The 21,914-nt window shown below is 34.5% G+C and overlaps 1 protein-coding gene across 1 annotated transcript in view; it reads left to right on the top strand.

The window, feature by feature from the left end:
* The window catches only part of LOC150109253 (uncharacterized), an 80,228-nt gene that overhangs the window by 5,521 nt on the left and 52,793 nt on the right, over positions 1-21,914 (top strand). Inside the window, exon 2 of the mRNA XM_090406716.1 lies at positions 19,090-20,138. Within this exon, the coding sequence (XP_090262842.1) occupies positions 19,149-20,138 (990 nt within the window). The 5' untranslated portion in view covers positions 19,090-19,148. The remainder of the gene's footprint in view (positions 1-19,089; positions 20,139-21,914) is intronic.

Here is a 21,914-nt window from a genome sequence, read left to right as displayed (position 1 = left end):
GAAGGAGTGGTTGTATTTCCAGCTCTTTCTCTCATCATCGTTTTGATTAAGTCTGAATGAGTCACCTAACAACAAAAGAGACCATTAAGGTGGATAAATGCTGAAGAATAGTTTCTGTGCCGAGAATTCTTAAGCTTAACAAGCACACAAGCTGATTTATTTGCACACACAAAGGTGCGGGTATTTAATTTCTTACTAGTGCTAAGCTACGATTTCTAATACCAAACTAAGTACATTTAGCCTTTAACGTAACTCGACACTTCCGATATTCACTACTGAATTATGTTCAAACAACAAAATGCAATATTGCTGGCGCCTGCAATAAATCGAGTTTAAAAATGGAACAGAGAATGTAATGCATTGAATCGTCAGACAAAAGTATCTGGTTAATTGTTTAGGAGTCATTTTATTTTCTACGCAGTTTGACTGCTAGACAAAATATTACTGTTGTTTATCTTGTATTACGCCTGCTTCTGTCAAAAAAAAAAAAAAGACAAAAATTATATTTACTGAAAGCCCCAAGCTAAATGGATCTCTTAATGGCGCTCTGGCAACATACGCTACTTGATGAATATGATATCTTCAATGCATAGCTTAGCAATTTCGTCACGACGTTATAATGACAGAAGTGAAAGATCGTTAAGCAATAGGCAGAAATTATGAGTATATTAGAGTTCTCCTCAACATCCTACCGACGTTACCTGATAGCAAGGCCTTCCGTTGTGACCATAAACACTGTTAAAGGTATTCAATAAACCATTTCATGGACACCGCTAAGGAATAAACTTTGATGAGAATTTCCCTCTGTTGTATATGCACTGTATAGATAACCGGATACTCGGTTAAAATGAAATTCTTAACGCCTCGGTGATAGAGAATTCGTTATGCATCAAGCATTAAACACGCTGCTATGAAATCTTAATTATTCGAATCTATATAATACAAGATCAGTCCTTTCATGAATCAGATGCATATTTTCATGCATGAAAATAGCTCTAGAAAATCTGTGGAGACCAAGTATATTTGTGCCGAACCGATATCGCAATTTTAAGCAATGAAGTACAATGTTCTGTAAAGTAATCTTAACATACAAACGTGATTAACTCTCCAGATACGTTTTCCACACAACACAATGACAGTCAGAATGGACTACGTACATAGAATAAACTATGAAATGGTCACATGTGTCTATGGTTGTTTTGCAATCCATGTTTTTTCATATTTTTTCCAATAACCATAGCTTCTCATTGAAATTGCCAAAACTATAATCTTTTCTAATAGGAAAGAGCCGAATTCAAATCCCGAAGAACCCCAGGAACTATTATAAGGGTGAGCTAGCCGATCTCATACAATGGTAAATTGATTATCTCCTATACTGAGAATTAGAGTGAGTTTTTTTTCCTTTATCAAACATGCAAACATACCTGTTTTGAAAGACATAGGTCTGTCAGAACAGGTTCATTTTATGAGCAAGATTAGAACAACAAACTTAAATAATGAATTTTTATCTTCCGACCGTCTCAAGAGAGCCATACCTGTCAATCCCTTTTAGTTATAATTTTTTAAAACTCATACTTTGCTTTGATTTTACAGTAAAATATTTCATGGTAAGCATGACTATAATTAGTTAATAAAAAAGTATAAACCTCAACTGACTATCCACCAATGTATGTGTATTGATATTAGTATACATTTTCCCATAACTCTATGAAATTAACGGAGACGAACTAGAAAAAATAATGATGTCTTTTTATCCTACCAGTTGTCATGTTTATCTCTTCTCCTTTGTCTTTGTTTCATTTTTGCAGCATATTAATAAAAGCTTATTACGTTCCAGTTGTAATGATTAAAATAATTACAACTCCATTTTCCATTTCCATGCAACACAAATATCACGCAATAACGTGTTCGTAGGATGATGATGATGATTATTATTTATCCCTTCAGTCGTTTTCCAACCCAAGGTGACTTTGTAGGTTTGCCCACAAAGTGTTCTGGTGAGAGGTTTTTACAGGACTGTTTATCATTGATTTCTCCAACCCCCCCCCCCCCCGATTTTATCTGAGCTCTGGACTGGCATATGGCTGGGACGTATTCATGAGTGTTCACGGGGCCGGTTTGCCTGTTCTGGGAAACGAAAAAACCAAGTTTCCAGATGAACCCCCCCCCCTTACCTTCATATGAGACCGGCTAACTCGCCTTTAGTCGAAAAAGACCAGATAAAGTTCTCTGAATCTTGGACAAAAATCGAACCCAGATGCAAGGAACTTTATCTCTTCGGTCTTTCCGACCAAAGAGCTTCTTCTATACCGACTGGGCTACGGAGGTATACTCAAAATAATACGACTTCTAGAAAACTTTTCATCCAATAACAGATTTCGGTTGAAATATCGTCCAAAACAGGAATCCTTATATATGCAGTTTTTTCGGTTGAAGACGAGATGCAGCTTTTAGTCCTTTACTTTAACATTTATCCATCTATTAAAATTATTTTCGCCAGTATTATATACCTTGTCATGTTTATTCCTGAATGGTTTCGAGAGGATAAAGGTGACTATCATTTCACTGACCTGCTCAGGTTCTAGATCTCAACGGAGAGGAGGAGTTGTGGGATGAAGTACATCGAGCTTTGATACAGAGATATAGTCCCCTTACTAAGATAGTTTCATTAAGCGATCGAGTTCCAATTAGTGTGGACTAATCGCAGTACGCATTCTTGTAGTTATAATGTTTATGGCCTCTTGTAGAGTCCATATTTCCATGAAATGAGAATGCTTAAGGAAATAAACAGAGGTTGCTACTCACTATTAAGTAGGCATACCTAACAACTGGCTATTCGGTGTCTATTTACTTAATCATTTTTTTTCTTTTCTTTCTCAATGTTTCTCTTGTCAAATTAAGAAAAAAATCTTCTTACTTAGTAGCGACGACAGACATATTGTTTTCAATATAGTCTCGCGTTTAAAAGAAAAACAAATCACTTTATAGTCAGCTAAGAACACACTTGACATCACGACGTGGTTAAGTTAAAGTTGATTTTTGAACTGTTATTCTTGAGAGGAGCAGGCAGCTGGCTGAAAGTGACAAGTTGGTGCTTAATTAAGGTCTGTGTCAGCTTGTCTGGTTTTAAATAGCTGTATGTATATTTGCATACGTTTTAAAAATAAAAATATATATATTTTATGAAACTCGCATTTTGTTTGAAAGAAAGTTGAAAGTACTGTACATATGTAGACAGTTCCAACAGATGATATTACTGAAACAGAATAAATGAAAAATTCGCTTTGAAAGAAATAAGAAAGAGATTTCAGCAATAACTTGAATAATTTTTCTTTACTAAAGTATTCCTTAATTAAACTTTCACTATAAGTATAACCGTTAGCGATGACGCATGAAAAACTGCAAAATGGAACATGGGAATGAAAATATATATTATCAGTTATAATTGATTTAGTTAATAAAAGAAGTATGTAATTTGTGTTTGTTTATTTATTTATGATATCTAAGTAGATCACAAAATTCTGCTTATATTAATATTGAAGTTTCTGGAAAAGAAGACAACGTGGACAATGGAATACAAATAAATAGTTCACTATCTAAAATTAATTGTTGCGTTATCCAAGGCAATTTAACACTACACCCTTATGTAAATTAATTTTCGATACTAAATTATATATTTTCATTCCAATGTGCACGTAATTTTCTTTTCCGAAAACTTCGACAAGAATATTAGCAACAACTACGGAAATTTAAACATGAATAAGCAAATTTTGCTTCTTGAATAAATCGTAGAGAATCATTATTAACTGATTATATAGATACTTTCCATAATTTGGAAACATTTTGCTGACTTTTTTAACAAACATATAGCTAAAAATAGACACAGTTTCGTATATAGGAGTTATTTTCTTGCTTATGCGGCAAGTTCAAGTTGCAATCATGATAAGATATATCATGATAAGTAATATCATGATAAGTATTTCAGAGTAGTTTCTATTATGTTATTTTAAGTGAGTGTCTATTTTACTTCTTTATTTAAAATTTCGTACTACAGCTTTATTTATAAAAAGTTTTAAATTAAAACTCATTGTATGAGATACTTAGAACAACATATTCTTCAAGTCCAATTTAAAAATCTCCCAATTCAGTAGGAGCAGTGGTCTGTAAAATATGACAGAATTTGATTTTTAAAGATAAAATTATTGTAGTGGTAGTTACTTCTCAGAGTATATTAGGTAAGGGTATATCAGAGTATATTAGGTCATTCTTTGAAAATGTGAACTTTTAATTAAAATAAGACAAATTTAAGAACATAGGACAAGACTAGTAAGGTGGTGCAAATTGAAGTGCGATTTCGAGCGACAAGTGGCGATATTAGTGAAATTATTGGAAAAATACTTTTTGAGATATCAGTATTTTAAGTCATTAAGCAAAAAGTGTTGCCTTTTTAAAACAAAAAAATCCGCGGATTTTTAGTAAAATTAAACAAAAATACCTTGCTCATTATGGCATTTTCACCAAGTGTTTAGATGGAAGAGCATACAGGCATAAAGAACAGTTTTTTGTAGATAATTAGCTTTAACGAAAGAAGAGATTTAAAGATGAGGTTTTAATTATATAAATTTCTATAGAAGCATTACCAATTTTAATTTCTTCAGGAAATGACCGTAGAAAATTTGTTTCGAAAACATAAAGTATTAAACTAACATTTCATAAACATCAAGTACTGGCTTTCAACCTTCAAGAACAAACCTGACACTGGAAATATTTCAAGAACTAAATTGAAATTTTTTTAAAAAATCCAGATTTTAAAATTTTAAACATTTATACTGAGATTTTAAAAAAATATTCCTAACCAAACTGACACTTTTAAGAATTTGATTTCAAGAACTAACTGAAAGGTAGAAGAAATACATAAAGAAAAATGATTGCCAGTTGCTTGTTCATAAATTTGGACGTGATCTGATTACGAACGGAAGAAAAAAAGAAAAACAAAACTACAAATATCTGAGGATAGATTTTGCATCATTCAATATGCCTTAACATGCAGTACTTTCAGTACATTAATTTTAGCTAACACGTCAATGACTGTTTTTCTTGTGTTTGTGATCGTTACCGTACAAAATTTTGCCTGATAACTTATTTTGCTTTCCCAAACTTTTTGCTCTCTTTTTATTTGCTCTCAACACCTTTTTTGCTCCACCAAAAGAAAATATTCATTAAAAGGTTTCTAAAGCTATTCAGATCATGTGAGAGTAGTTAAACTGAAAAGATATCAAAAACTTTATTTATCGTGATGCATAATCCTTGCAGCTATGATCAGTAAATCAGCATGTGTGTATAGGAATTCAAAAAATTATAGATTGAGTTGCACATTAATTGGAGTTTATGCACATATCAACATGTGTGTGTGTGTATAAACACCAAAGAGAATTCATCGAATATACATACCTGCATTACCTTATTACCTTTGCTCTTTTCTCCAAATTTTGCTAACTCACTGTTGTATATATAGCATCCCCCACCACCAAATTTCCTTTTTTTTTATGTCAGCTGCTTTCTGTAATGATTTGAAAAATACCCCTACTTCTTCCTTCCTTTCTTTCTTAGTAGAATCTTCTCTGGAGCCATAAGCGCCAGTGTCACATTGTCTAATCTTGAGATTTGTCCTCACATCACTCATCATATTTAGTGTTGAATGTTGTAGCTGCTGCTTCCCTTTCCTGACCATTGTTGCCTTAATATAACATCTTGTAGTGTTGCTATTAGAAGAGTCTCATATGTTTTTGTCCTCTTTGTTTAGATAACACGAATGATAATGAAATGGAAGGCCTGGAACTTTTCTGAGTTCTATTTTTTTTTATTAATATTTCCCATATTCACGGCGCTTATCTTGAATTATGCTGGTGTTTGCTTTGAGTTTATTTTCCCGTAGCTGCCTTCCCAATATTCGTTCTAGTTTTCTGATGAAAACTTGAGGGGGGGGGGGGGACTGGTTTAAATGGGCGACGCCCACTGTTGGCATGGCATTTCATCACTTGTTTGATCATTTCTCTCTGGATTAACCAATACAGAATAAATTTGGTCTGCTAAATCTCTAACTGCCAGAAGATCCTATTCGTTCAGCATCTGTGTGAATATATAATAATGGGACTATCATGAGTGAGTAGTCCCATTATTATTAATGGTGTATCAGAATATTCATATGTTCTGAATAGTGTATCAGAATATTCATATGTTCTGAATAGTGTATCAGAACTCTGGTCGGTTCTCTGTATTCTTTACAGAATATGAGATGTTTTCTCCCAACTATCTAGCACTGATCTTTAATTGACCCACTTATTCATATTCACATTATTAATATTATCATTATTATATTCATAAATAATATTAATAACATATATACACTCATCTCAAGATATTTAGACATCCCAAAACTAGAAAAGCGCTCTACAGTTTTCACCTGTCTATTCCCCATGAGCTGAAATTTTGATTGTCTATCGATGCTCAGATGAAAGTAAACAGCAGCACTCATTCAATGATAGTTTTGCTATTATTAAAGTTCAAATATACACTCTATGAAATGTGGACTAGTGGATAATATTTTAAGGCTCATATAATAATAGTTTATTCAGCTAACTCAAAATAACTGACGATGTTTACTACAGGTAAACTGTTTTGAGTTGCTTTCTTTTGCAAACGTTGCTAACTAAATGCTAGACTTCTCCTGGGAAAAATTAGCTTCAATACGTTGCTTCAATGCAACGTATATAAATGCACTGTAACATTATAAATGTTATCTCTTGTAGTGTTTATAACCATTAACCTTATTGCTGAGTCCATCCGATTCAGACTGTGAGATTTCGGAGTGGCGTGTGTGAGGTATCAAGCCCCATTTCGCTGTCCTTTTTATGTCACGTTATTTTATGTTTCTATCATAAATAAACAAATAAGAGCATGAAGAGGAAAAATGCATTTATATCTTGCAGACTGAATGGCAGCATTACGAAAATATCGTCCATATGCTTTATTCGACATTTCATTTTTTATTTTATTTTCATATTGTCTTTAACTTATCTCTAAGAGCTTTCATGAACAATAAGCAAATACAGGAAAGATAATAGCTTGATAAGATTGGAATCGTGTCTTACATTGCTCGTTTAGACTCTTCGATATCCTGTCTGTGAAATATGTTTAAAATTAAACAGCGAATCACCGTACGGTAATTTATGCGAATGTTTCAGTTATCTGCTTTCATGCAATTGTTTTGTTTTCTTCCTTTTTTTAAGTAATCGAGAGAAGGTCGTGCTGTAGCACATCAGCCTATAGTTCATTGTTTAATGTTTTCTTCTGGTATCTTACAGCATTTGTATACTCCCACTTTCCATGCTATCCTAAAGGAAGCGCAGTTAGAATGAAGGCATTTACTAGTATGAATCACGTATGTAAACATTTTAAAGCTTTACGATCCCATCTTAATTGATCTTTACATCTTAAAAGTAATCCAGAAATGAAAGAGCGTTGCTGTTTTATATCTCACTGTCATATTTATGGACCGTTTTAAGTGACTAAGGAAGGAAACAAATTCATTTAGATGTTGTAGACTTCAGGACAATATCATGAAATTATCGTCCGTATACATCATTTGACATTTTTACGTACTCTCCTTTAGCTGATCTCTCTAAAGCTTTACAAAACAGATTAGCAAATAATGGAAAGATAGATAAGAGCTCGACAAGACAGCGATTATGTCTTTTCTTTGAGTATTTGTGAAACAAAGTCAATACATCAAAACTAATAAGGTTATGGTAAGCTTCTTAAGTAAAGCCAGATTTTTTTAAGTTCTTTTTGATATATTTTTAGGTAATTCTTCCCACGGAAGATTATAAAGTTAGTTTAATTATAGCGTAGGTAGGCTAAGTTATCTTTAAATTAATTTATTTCTTTACTGTGTTTATTATTATAAACCTTTCTGTTAGAGACCAAACATGGAACATTTTGAAGCCACAGCAAGCAAACAGAAAGTCTGAATTTTATCTCCTACCTAAGGAAATCACAAATCCACTCCAAACGCGGATCAGAACCTTCGGCCGATTGGTCAGAGAACGAAGATGATATTTACTCGGCCAGCTAAATGAGAATGTATTATCCGTCTTATCAACCGCAACCACTCTCCTACACACACTTTGAATACGATCAAATGTTTGATCATATTGCAACTTGGAGATCTCTGTATTCCATACTCGATCTAAAATGAATGGTAAACTTGATAGGGGCTTTTAGCTGCTTACAGATGAAGACTTTATCAACCAAATATACATTCAATTTAAGTTTGATTGATAAATAATGTGAAATTTAATGAATTTCATTTTTATAAACATTCATTTTCAATTCACTCAAGATAACTAATAATAAACATTAGTCTTGCTGAAAATGAAGTTATTACTTTTAAACTATTGTTATAGATCCATTCATCTTTGTTTAGAAAATGATTAAACATTACTTATCACAGTCCTGTAAAGGTGCAATGCGTCATGACAGACTGATGCAGTCTTCACCATTGTAAATATATTCAGTATATGTTCTCAATGGGTACCCATGTTATAAGAAACTGTTCGTTGTCATCTTCTAAATAGAATTATAGTCAACAATATCCAATTAAGGGCGGACAATTAGGATAATTGTGACGAACACAATTATCCTAATTGTGTTCGACAGTCCACTGACTTCTTAAACCGGTAAATAATAACCAGTTACGCTATATTATTAAATTAAGAATCTATTAAAAATAATCCAGTTATCGGACCAGAGTAAATTGCTAAACTGTCAGATTAAAGCTAAAGAATAATCTCAGGTACGTTAATGATCACATAATTCACATTTTAAAATATTCTTGTCTGTACGAGTTCAATCCTTTTGTTTGTCACAATTTCACTCTTAAGAATGTGATAAATTTGTAGGACCAGTTTAAAAAACTATTATTTTTTTATTTAATTTAAATTTTATTTAATTTTAAATTAAATTATTAATTTAAAATAAATTAATAATTTAATTTAAAAAATGCATTTTTCGTCAAAGACAGCTGTAAGATATGCTCTTTCCGAGAAAAAAACAGTCAGAAATAACTTTTAGGCAATCGTTCTATTTTATGGGTTTATTGCATATAAAACACTTGCTAAATTTTATTAGTTTTCATTATTCTTAAGATTGAGTTTTAGTTTAATTACACGTCTTTATATTCTGCATAGGGAAATTATATTAATCTCTTTTTGTCAATATGTTAATATCGGAATCAAGATATACAGAAAGAAAAAAAAATTACTATGGTATTCCTAGATCATTCATTATTGCCAGGTCTTTTCATACTGTTACAGTGTTTTCCTCTAAAATTGTTTTCCTTCAGTTTTCCTGGATATAATTTCAATGTAAAATAAGCCTGACACAAAAACGAATATTCTTATATTGATCAATAAACACAAAAATATTTTTATAATGAGAAAGAGAGAGAGAGAGAGAGAGAGAGAGAGAGAGAGAGAGAGAGAGAGAGAGAGAGAGAGATGGTGTCCAATATGTAATGTATTCTTTATGACACTCTGCTTTTCATGAAAACTTGCTTTTTGAAGCACAAAATCAGAGCGCAGATCATAAAACACATAAAAGTGGCTGCGCATTTCAGCTTTTATTACACTTTCATTCTTTTGAATAGCATTCTGTTACTAAAGTTAATGCATCTTTTATTCTTCTTCAATAATGCCAATGAAAAGCATCCCCGTCCGCATGCTTCTGTACTCTTCTCGATGAGAGAATTAGTCGAAAATTTTTCATTCCATTCACTTCAAAATTGTCTTTTATTCCCAAAAGAATGCGCTAATGGGCATCATCTCAACAGAAAATATGCGTCTGCTCTTTACGGAGAATTACAAAATACATTTTTGCTTGCTTCGTATTGAAGGTTTAAAAAAAAAAAACACGCAACTTACAACCATTACGTATAGTGCTTTTCTTTCCACAAGCTGGTTTCTGTGTAATGCGTCTGTAATGGATGGATAAAATGATCTCCCTTTCATCCTGCATATAAAGGGTCGGCAGTATTTTAAAAGCCAAGTCACAAAAGTTTAAAATAGTGTGTGTGTATATATATATAATGTAATGGACTCGTTCCCTTACACACACACACACACACACACACACACACACATACACACACACAAAGCACACAAAGTAAGAATCGCGCTTTTTTTTTTCAATATATTTTTCATTCAATAATAGTGTATGCTAGGTTCATACCACAGCATCGAATCCCCGAGATCTCCGAGTTTCAAACAAAAATCCAACATAATGGGATGACATGGTTAGCCATTATATAAAACAGCCCAAATACTGTCACACTTAACCCTTGTTAAATAGGACGGCGCATTATATCTCCATAATATATCATATTCAATATATTAGTATGTTCTTTGGCTAGTTTTTTTTGCGGTGTCTTATAAAATTGCGATTAGTCGGGACGAAAAGCTCTTTCCTTTTTGCATGAAATTAGCTAATTCATTTTCATTTGAACTCTTATAAACATTTCTCGCCAACCCTAGACTCGATTCGAACTAGGTGTGTTTCTAACTGAATGACCTCCTAGCTATCAATGGCTTTAGAGAGGAAATATCTACTATATAGATGTCTATTTACCTGGATTTACACGACTGTTTACCACGTAAATTACCATACTTACATCTTAGACCAATGACCTTAGGGGCGGGAATACATGGTAGCAATTTTACAACATTGCGTGGTATTTGGGGGCTTATTACTATTTTCTACATGATAAATTGTTTTGTTTATCTGATGAAGGAACTGCTTTCAGTTCTGTTGATGTAAAGTGCAACGCAATAAAGAAAGCAACTTTAAAATATAAAATAATATAACGAAGTCAAATAAATGGAGATGGAAGAAAATAAAATTGATTAATGGGTTAGCAAAATGTGGAACTTTAAGCAACATTACCCAGTGAGAGTTATTTTCCTTTTTGTAGGATATTTTAGGGTTTTCAACGTAAAGGTCTCTTGGCGTTTGTTCCCATTGGTCATTACGCCTTCCCACACCATACATATTGGCTTCCTGTGATTCCAGTAGCCGTTTCTCTTACCATGATAGCATCTCCCATATAACTCCCACACTACACCTTTCCCTATCTATTTCTAACGTTATCTGTCCATCACTCATCTTGTCACATGTATTAAAAAATAAAACTAAACGAGAAACGATATTTGGGTTTGTGCACAAATTTCGATTTTTCTGGCACGCGCTACCTGGACGTCATGGTAATATCTGGAATTCAACTTTAATCGACTGTACAATCAATTGACGGAGACATTTTCGGGTAATTTTTCTTCGTCTTTCCCTCTCCATATCGTCAGATGCGTGGGCGTGTTACTTCCTCACATAGAAATTCGATATGAAGGGAGGAGGGGAGGGGGGTTTTAAAATTGCTTTTTTTTGCCACTTTAGTCAAGAAAACGTAAGTGGCTTTACAATATTTTATTGATTATGGAGAATACAAATGAGTAACTGAATCTCTATCAAAGTCCTCATCATAAATCTTCCTGCGTCTATTCAGGCGTTCCCTTAAACCTTGTAATTTACTTGGTTCAACTCTCTTTTTTTCCCCCTTTCCTTTTCTTTTTCTTCGGTTCGCTAACAGAATGTGGTATTCAACATGAATATGCTTTCGATGTACTGGAATCTGATAGGATATTATTGCTATCTTACATTTGTGTATTTTACACTTCATGCACACATCGCGCTTGACGGTATAATCTGATACAATCCACTATTCAAACTGGTATTTTAACAGTTACCCAAGAATTAGTCTGGTGTATTTAAGTAACTTCTATCAAGTAATTATCTCTTATTAAAAATACTTGCTAAAGAATTCAAAAACTGAGAAGCTAAACTATAATTCATTGTAACAAATACGCTTAATAATACACCTATTTTTATTACAACGCTTTTTACATATATCGTCGGTATTTGCCAGTAGTAGCGAAATTTTTACTGTTAATTATGTTACATTACAAAATCATTGATATTGTTGGGCGAGGCATGTACGATTGGCTAAGGGTGCTCATTGGCAACCCACACATTTTCTAAACTTTTTAGCTAATTTTCTAAAATTTAGACCTCTCCACTCTGTGCGGCGTGAAAGACTTTAGCTGAAATTGCATAAATCTGCTATAATAATAAAGTGAAATAAAGCAATCATTATTACTGTATTACATTAAGGATAACATTATTTTTTTCACTTATGATCATCTTGGAAAACTCTCCTTACTATAGCTATTCTGATCAACGTATTAATCGAGATGTAGGTCGTTTTCAATAATGTAGCCCAAGTTATTTTATTAATAAATAAAATACGTGCGATGCTTAGATATTGCAATATACTATATTAAGCTTATTGCAATACATAAGCACCGATATATATTTTAAACGTTTTGTGAGGACAATTCACAAACCGTTTGATGTGTAAAGTTTAAATGTTTCTTGGAGGTCTCTGTAAGAAACATAAGAGTGTGTTAAACGTTTACAAGAAGTAAAATGAAACTGATTATAAACCAGTTCACGTCAAGATGTAACCTTGAGATATATGTTTTAAAAAATCAGCTGCCAACTTCGATAATCTGATTTTGATATTTCATGCAGGTATTATTACTTTCTCTAGAGACTACGGCAAAATTCTTTTGCGATTATTTTTATTATTAGACCAAATGTACACAGTTAATGTGATTCACATAATATATAAAACCACATTTTAAATATATATTTCATTTTTAAGCAAGAAACGTAGGTAATAAAATGTTGTTTTGAATCATTTATCTCCCTCTCTCTCTCTCTCTCTCTTGAATATATAGAATACAAATATGTACATTCAGTTAAATAAAAGTGAAATGCCTAGATGTATAAATTGAATTTAGAGACAGGTGGATGTGGATGTCAGATTAACTAAATAAATAAGCGTTGAAAGAAACTACTAAAGTGTGTGATTAACTGGATCAACGCAGTAAACGAAAGCCTTGAGGCATCCTTATATTTAAATAATAATAATTATTATTATTACTATTTGTCACAATACGGCTTTCAGAAAACAACAAGCAACATTACTTTATTAGAAGACATCACCGACACAATAAACAAAGCTCTCGACAAAAACAAGTACGCCGTGCTTATACTGCTGGAACTAACCAAAGCATTTGACACACTCGAACATGACAAACTATACTCAATAGGTATAAGAGAAACACTGCGTACATGGTTCAAGAACTACCTCTCCAACAGAACACAAGTAAAAAAAATAGGTACATGTCACAGTCGGAATATACAAATAAAACACGGTGTACCTCAAGGTGCCGTATTATCACCCACTCTATTCAACGTATACAATAACGATGTTCATAACTTATCCATAAGAAGTCAAATATTTCAATACGCAGATGACACTGCACTACTAGCAATCCACACAGACATTAACACAGCTCTCTGCAAAGCACAATAAGACCTAAACGAAATCACAACATACTTCCAACAAAACTCAATTCTAATCAACGGCACCAAAACACAAAACATTCTTGGGTTGTGTTGATAATACACAACCCAAGAATCATACGCCCGCATCACTATTGATACATTGTCACACATACCGCTGCATTAACAACAAAAATACCTGCCAATGTTCCGAAATCAAACCTGTAACACACGCAAAATACCTCAGTCTCTGTATAGATTCCCACCTTAAATGGACAAAACATATAAAATACCTACACACCAAACTCCGGATCATCGCAGAAAAACTCTTCCAAGTTAAAGACATTATTCCACCCAACATAAAAAACTCCCATATCACATCTGCGAATCCCTACTCAGATACGGAATAACAGTCTATGCAAATACATCAAACAGCCACCTAACAAAATTAGAAACACTACACAGGAAAATCGTGTCAACAGTGATCTGGATACCTTACACGCAACAACCAATATCCGACAAGCACATGGCGATACACAGAATTCTGAGCATTAAAAACCTGAAACACTACATGACATTAACAAGGAATTACTTCAACATCACCTATCGAAACAACAGAGACACATATCGTATAACACGACCTACAACAACTCTCTACATCCCCACACCCTTCAACAACACATACGGTTCTTTTTTGAGATCACATCAGATACCCACGCAACTCAACAACCTACCAAGAAATTTAAAACACGTAGATAACTACAGAACATTAAAAAACGAACTCTGGAAAATATACCAACAAACTTAAGAAACCATTAACACTAATATACACATTATAAATCACTAGCATCCAATGCCTACATCCCATACATAAACAGTAGCAATACACAAATAGTGAAGGCTAAATCCCACTCCCTTCATAAAAGCTAACCCAAGCTTCGAAGTAGGTGGGATTAACTTGCCTCACTCATCTACAAGTAATCCTTATAAACAAATGCAGAAATTTATTGGTATAATCACTCTTTCTCCAGGGAGTCCAAAGACTCATCGAGGGAGGGATGGCATCTGCTCTACAACTCTGTCTCCACCACTCACAATCCACCAACTGACCGCAACTACACCAACGCCACCTACCGTCGACCACCACCACCACTAGTATTTCCACAGACAATCACAAACAGCCATGCTCACAGCGGGATTCGAACCCGCAATCTCTTGACTGGAGAGCGAATACGCTTACCACTCGGCCAGCCATCTGGCTAAGGACTAGAAAAAGTTCCTCTAGTCTGCGACTACAATTGAACTCGTGACGCTCTTTCTTCGGGCGGTTTAGTGCTGAGGAGTGTAAACACCACTTCAACTGAGCTACACAGGCGCTAAATAATAATAATAATAATAATAATAATAATAATAATAATAATAATAATAATAATAATAATAGTTATTCTTGTTGTTGTCAGCCTTTCCCAAAGACATACATCAATTGCAGAGTTAATACCATGAAGAAAATTACTTCATTCGTCGATTATATCTGTTCTTGCCACTTTTTTCTGCATTTTAAGGGAAGAAAAAAAATAGACGTATTCAGAGGGAAAACTCTTCAATATTATTGCCCATTTGTCCAATCATATGTATTTCCAACCCAAAAAAGGGGGAAGGAAGGAAGGGATATAGCTTTTGAACGGGTATCGATGAAGGAATGTTCCTAAGTATGTACATGTTGGCTCTTGTGGCTTTTGTATTCTTATATAACAAGACAAAAGCCAAAAGAAAGGACAAAAGAGGTAGAAAAACTAAAAATAATCTGGTGAAGCATATGCCCTTAGATATACAAAAACTAAAATTCAGTAAATTATAAAAACTATTTAAAAAAGAAATATATTCTTCAAATATATTCTTCCCTGATGAATTCCTCAAGAAATTAAAGAAATTGTAATTACACACCATTAACTCCCCAACTAACCATGATGTCTATAGACGTCCAGCTAAATCTGGATATGATTCTGTACCGCCCGTTGAATAACATGAATAAGAAGCGCAATTTGGTCTCACTATTTCATCCACCTCGACTGGTAGGGAGGTTAATATACATTTTCCCAGAACTGTAGGGAAGAATATATTTCAGGAGTCCAGTAAGTGAAATGGCGGTATCGACTTGAGAGATTAAAATCATTTACAACTAAAAGACATCGAGCATCAACTTTAGTGGGATTAGGACAAATTGTGTGCATGATAATTAGTGAGACACCACTCACTCAATTAGATAACTATTGCTAAATATTTTAAGAAGAAAGTATTACTCTTCGGTATCTAAAGAAAACAAATGCATGTTTTTCCTTAACATATTGACAGGAGGATATTTATGAACTTCTGATGGATTGGTCTAAAGAGACATGCAGCTGCTTTACAAACAGTCGTATATTGAATCGAAATGCATGCTATTTGAATAATCGAGAGAAGAAATTAAATATCAAAATTTTCAAATCGAATGGGATTCAGGAGATGTTTCCGTGAATTAAATATCACATGAATCAATACCGTTTTGCAAACCCTAAAATCTTCAGCATGAATAAATTACAGGTGTACCACTGATATCAGAAAACACATCTGGTCGCAGCATTTGTTCGCTTTTAATGGCAGGCGCTTACTAAAGCCTGCATTAAAACCCATCGGTCATGCACGCAAACAGAATATTAGAAAGTTTGGTCAAGGCTCTTACATTAGTACATTAGAAATATGATGGATGTGTCGTTACACTGCTTGTCTCTCTCTCGCTCCCACCCTCCTCTTTCAGATGCGAAGCGTGCTGTCTATCCCGCATTAATACAACAAAAAGCCTTCTGGAGTTAATTTTCCCGTTCAACATCCGTACGTAGGGTTTTATGTTTCACTAATCTATTCTTCTGTAGCTGTCAGTAGAAACGTCCGGCAAAGTGCATTCAATAGGACAGATTGTATCAACTGTCTTAAAATAGATACCGTCTACATCCAGTTGAGGAAACACAAAGCTAATGTGTTGCCACACCTGGTCCCTTCAGAGAACTTTGCAATCCATCTTCCTAATATTGCATCTTGCCAATGTCTGAAGTGGAGTAAATTATATCCAAGAGCTTTTCTGTCATTTTTTTTTTCGCCAAAGGAGCCGTTCTATTGATAGCGTTATGAGAGGGTTATTTATAGAAAGCAGGCGCCGCCAGATGTTGGTATTCATCGATTAAACTGTCAGCCAACCATTGCGTCAAGTTCCTAGGTCCCAGAACAGTCACTACTTTATCGCAACGTTGCAGACTGCAACTTTCATTCTTTTACTGCATTAAATAACGGCTGTAGTGGAGTTAGCAACAGTTGATACTTGAATACACGAAACAATATTAAATTCTTTCATTGTTGCCTTTCTGTCTCGCTGTGCGTGCTTCAGTGCTCGTGTGCAGTTCTTTGCGCTGCCGAACATTAATCCTCAGACGAGCAAGTTGTTTCATTCTCGTGTCCTACAGACAAAAAACTCCTTTCTTATGTCCTCAAATGAAAAGAATATTAAAGAAAATACCACAAGGTTTTCCCGCATAATTATCTCATAAAGCAGAAGCATAATAATGTGTTTAAGACTTAGAATGACATAACAACACATTATACACTTTTAAATACAACCCTAAATGCATTTTAAAATATATTCACATTCTAATTACTGAGTCAAATCCTATAAGTTTTAGCAAGCCGATTTACACGTATATTTTGTATGTGACACAGTGAGCCTGATCAATCCTGAATCAAATATCTTCAGCAACAAACCTATAAATTCCCAATGCTTTTATGCTCTTTCAGTTAAAAAAATCTCCTTCTATTTCTTTTTTTTTAAATTTTATTTCAGAACTTTGGAAATTCCAATGAAAAGTGTGCCTTTAAATACGTACAAAAATGCGTATGTGATAACTAACTCCAGGTTGCTATGGTGAGATAGGACTCTAGCACGTTGTTCAAATTAAATTCCTTCCCCGATAGTAATACAAATTCCTTAAAGTTTTCCTCCAAACAGATCTCATGTGAGTAACATAGTGACATATGCTCGTTTCGACGCATCTAGGCGGTAAACACTTTTCTACATATGTATTGTTTTCAGAACTCAGGAAGGACAAATGGAATGCATCTGGGCCCTGGTAAGCGTCAAGGTATTTTTACGTTTGGGAAGGAGAGCTGTATTGAGCTGGGAAAAGTGCAAACACTTTCTGGATTTGATTTATTGTTTTTAGTTTCATTTCATTTCATGTATTTTGTGCTCTCATCGTCAACACAGTTTACTGAACAATTGAAGCAAAAAGCTGACATCAATTGGTAAAAAAAAGTTAATAAAATTTTTCTAAAAGTGAACCATTAGGTTTACCTATCCATGGATGCAAAACGTTATCCTATTACTTCGTGCAAAAAATAACCTATCAATTGGTGAAAAACGTTAGCCTATCAGTTGGTGCAAAAAAGGTAACCTATCAACTGGAACAAAACATTATCCTATAAATTGGTGTAAAAAAAGTTACACAATCGATCGATGAAAAAAGTTAACCTATCAGTTGGTGCAAAACAATTATCCTCTCGGTTGGTACAAAACGTTAATTTGCATAAAAGTTGTTGCATTGGGAGTTACCGGCAGATTACTTTTTTTTCTGAATTTTCACTGTTTTCTCCGCATATCACAGAGACATCACAGGGAGAATCCGTCATTCAAAGAACCGTACAAATACGAGGCAGGAGGCGTAAAAGTTCCATGTACGTATTATTTGAATTGCTGATGGAATGCATGTTGAAATGCACATAACAAATAACTACTGCATAATGCAATTTCAATCATTGTGGATGTCAGATTACTGTTAGAACGGGGGAAAAAAGAGCATTTCATTGTGGTGGTAGTACACTTCTTTGCCTTTCTTTTCTTTTATTTTATTTTTATGTTGGTTTCTTTCTTTGCTTTTTAGTTGTGCTCTTACCGCAGTGTGAAATTATTTGAATGTTAAGAATGTTTGCTGTGTGTCTTCAAATTTCGTTAGCAGATTCCGTTATCACGAATGGCATTTAGAGTGAAAATTTCTTACATACCAGCCGGATGGATGGCTTCTCACCTTCCCTGTAAGGAACATTTCCACATTCTCATTTATTTCAAAGTGATGCTGGGATTCGTTTAGTTGATTCTGTTCTATTCTATTTTTAAGCGAGATAAAAATTTTGTAGATGTATTCCCCTGCAAAACTTTGTAAAAAAAGAAAATAAAATACTTATTTTAAAAAGTTAATAAATTGAAAAGGACACTGAAAAAGAAACAGAATCAGTCGATGTTAAAAAAAGGACACTTTTCATTTATTTAATAAAAATAAATTTTAAACTCTAAACTGTTACTTTTCTAATTGTTTAAGCAGCTAAATATAATATTTAAAACTAATTTCACTTTATATTTTGGTTGAATTTGCATTGACAAGTTCCAGCACATTCAATTTATGTGGGCCGGAATTTGGAACATCGCACTCCCTAAGTTAGATAATCTTTTCGCCAGCAATGGAAGCCAATGAAATTTGCTTTCTATTATTTCAGGTAATCCACGTGGCGGAGGTTTTAGTTCTCAACGCGCTCTTCAACTCCACCCAAAGCAGATGAAGATGTGCCCAGCAGGAAAGCTTTGGATCACCTTCCTCTTGATGATAAACGAAGCCGAAAAGATCTACAGCATTCACTCTTTCCTCGCCACTAACCACCTAGGGTCGCTGATGCTGGCGAAGAACATCGCTTCCAAATCGAAGGTGACCGGGTCCACCGGTGACGTTTCTCGTCGACAAAGCGAGCAGCTCCCTCGCCATCTGAACGAGGTGGTTGAACCTGAGCCATCATGTTCCGAACTGAGAGCGATGTGGAGGCACATGAATCGCATAGCCCGTCACAGTGAGCTCACTAACGAAATTCCCCAATTTCCTGTCACTTTTCCTGCTGCTGCTGCGTTTAGCTACGCCTCGCAACCACGTCGACCCTTCCGACCGGGTGGTGTTAACATGAAGCAGGCCAGCAGCCATCCGACTGTCTACGGATCGGCTACTTATGTGCCAGAGTATCCAGCGTTCGGTAAAATTCTTCGAAATCCGGAGGAAAAACAATCCTATCGCAGAGCGATGCACAAAATTTCTAGCCATTCCAGGAGCGGATTCTCTAGATTCGACGATAGTTATGATCCGGCAGGTCAGTACGGAACGGCAAGGAACAGTCCGAAGGAGAAATATCCGGGAAAATTTGCCAACATTCCTCTCTCAGAAGAAGCACTGGGTCTCTATGGCACAGTCATCTACAGTCCTGAAGAAAAAGATCTGTACGACAGGTCACGATCTCACTGGAACAGGGAGGACAATAATAGATGGACACAAGGCGAACAGTATAGAAACATTCCGGTCAAACCTAAAGACAAGTCTATGTACGGGAGCGTGATCAGCGCTAAACCGTCTGGGTTCCGACAAGCGCAACCTGTGGTGGTAGTTCCGGCGCAGCCTTATTCCCGGGTTTTGTTGAATGGTCAGCGGAAGAGCAAAGAAGCGGCACTGGCTTTCGCTCATGATGTTCACATGAATGATGAAATGACAGACATTGCGAAGAGTAAGGTAATGTCAGGCTTTTTTCACTTTTGTTTTTTCATCTAAGTTCAATGATATTTTAACTTTGTTTCCCATAAATCTTTTCGAAGTTTTACTTACTGGGACAAAATTATCCCATAGAAGATGAGGCGAATATTAACAGACTTCGTATTTTTACACAGGCATTTGTACAAGTAGAATACGTGATGTTATAATAACTTTAACCGCTCTTATACTCATTAGCTGCTGCATAAATCGCCAAAGTTCCGGTTTGGTTGCATTTATAACACTGAACACAACAAAACGTATCAACAGAGAGTCGCGCTCATTTTCTAAAAAAAAGGTAGGTCTTTCCTTAAGAGTTATAATGGTTGCGGTCTTCTCCACGTAGTGAAATTAGAGATATTTAATTTGTGGAGATCTAATTAACGTATCACTTGAGACTTAAGTTTCAGAAAAATAATACTATCTTTATCGTATGGGATGGAGACGAAGACCAGGCTCACTTACTTAAAAGAAAATGCTCTGTAGATATGTCACACATTACTATGAATTTAGTCTTGGTGCTTTTGTATCTCCAGCTTCCACTTCTTAGAATGCATTTTGATTTATATGGAATTTGTGACCGGTATACTAATGTGCAAAGTCGAATGCGACCGCTCAAATAATGGCTCTGTCGGGATTCCTATCCGCTATACACGTCCTACGATTACTCTTCAATTTATCCTGAATAAAATACAGTATTTGGGTATGGTGATGGTTTACTCAATTGTGCATTACATTACTGCTGCCGAACTTTCAACAATCAGCCCGAATGAAAATTGTAACATCAGGCGTCTGTAAAAAAAAAAAAAAAAAAAAAAAAAATGGAACGTTATTGTTACCATACTCCTGAGTGAAAATAGATTCAATCTTATTGATAAAATTAGGTAAGACAGAATTATCCATATATCGTCATCGAGTTCAGATCCTATGTCATCGTGGTAAATGAGACTCGAGTATTTTCGAAATCGCTGACGTAAACTTGCCACAGAATGCTTCAAACGGGTTCATGTGCTGAATACAATAAGATATTCTGGTTAACGTTTTTCTTAGAACCTGACATAAAATTAATACTTTGTTGGTTCTGCATCTGCTCAGGTTTGGGAATTTTGCCTTAAGATTGCATTGATATCACAAAAGGTTGTGTGATTACAAGGACACCATTGAATTTGCTGCGTTTCAATTGCCTACTTATCACCAAAATATTCTATTAACAGCAAATTTTGTAATTTATTTCTGTTTCAGTAATTAGATGTAAAACAGGTAATATATGTAATCATGGTTACTTATCCCATTACAAATCCTTCTGTAAAGTAAGCGCCTTTTATTCCAGCAAGTTCTAAAGGAAGAAATCGAATCATCGTCCAAATGTGACCACAAACAATAATCAGCTTATTTAAAACAAGTCTCATAGTAATGTTCTACGCTCTTCCTTCCTTCTTTACTTTCTGATATTTTATTAACTTGTTAAAATATACATTAGACGATAGGTAACAAGGACTATATACATATTATAAGTATATAAAAGTATATATATATATATTACAGAGAAAGAAATATTTTCCTTTCGGGTATACAATAGAGAATGCAATAAATGAATTCAAAATTTACAGTTCGGTTTCGGTCTGAGTTATCTTTCAGATGAAGCGTATTGTCGTCGTCAATCCAGAAGAGGGTACCAGTTGGATATCACTCCTCTATGAATTTCGCGACAGTTCTTATTTCTCTGAAGTACTCAAGTTCCAATAAAAGCCTGCTTTT

The sequence above is a fragment of the Typopeltis vanoorti genome, chromosome 2 (assembly GCF_054136105.1).
Source record: "Typopeltis vanoorti isolate ZY-2024b chromosome 2, IOZ_Tvanoo_1.0, whole genome shotgun sequence".
In the NCBI taxonomy this organism is placed as follows: Eukaryota; Metazoa; Arthropoda; class Arachnida; order Uropygi; family Thelyphonidae; genus Typopeltis; species Typopeltis vanoorti.
The sequence above is the reverse complement of the archived record's forward strand: the minus strand, read 5'-3'. Positions and strand labels throughout refer to the sequence as shown.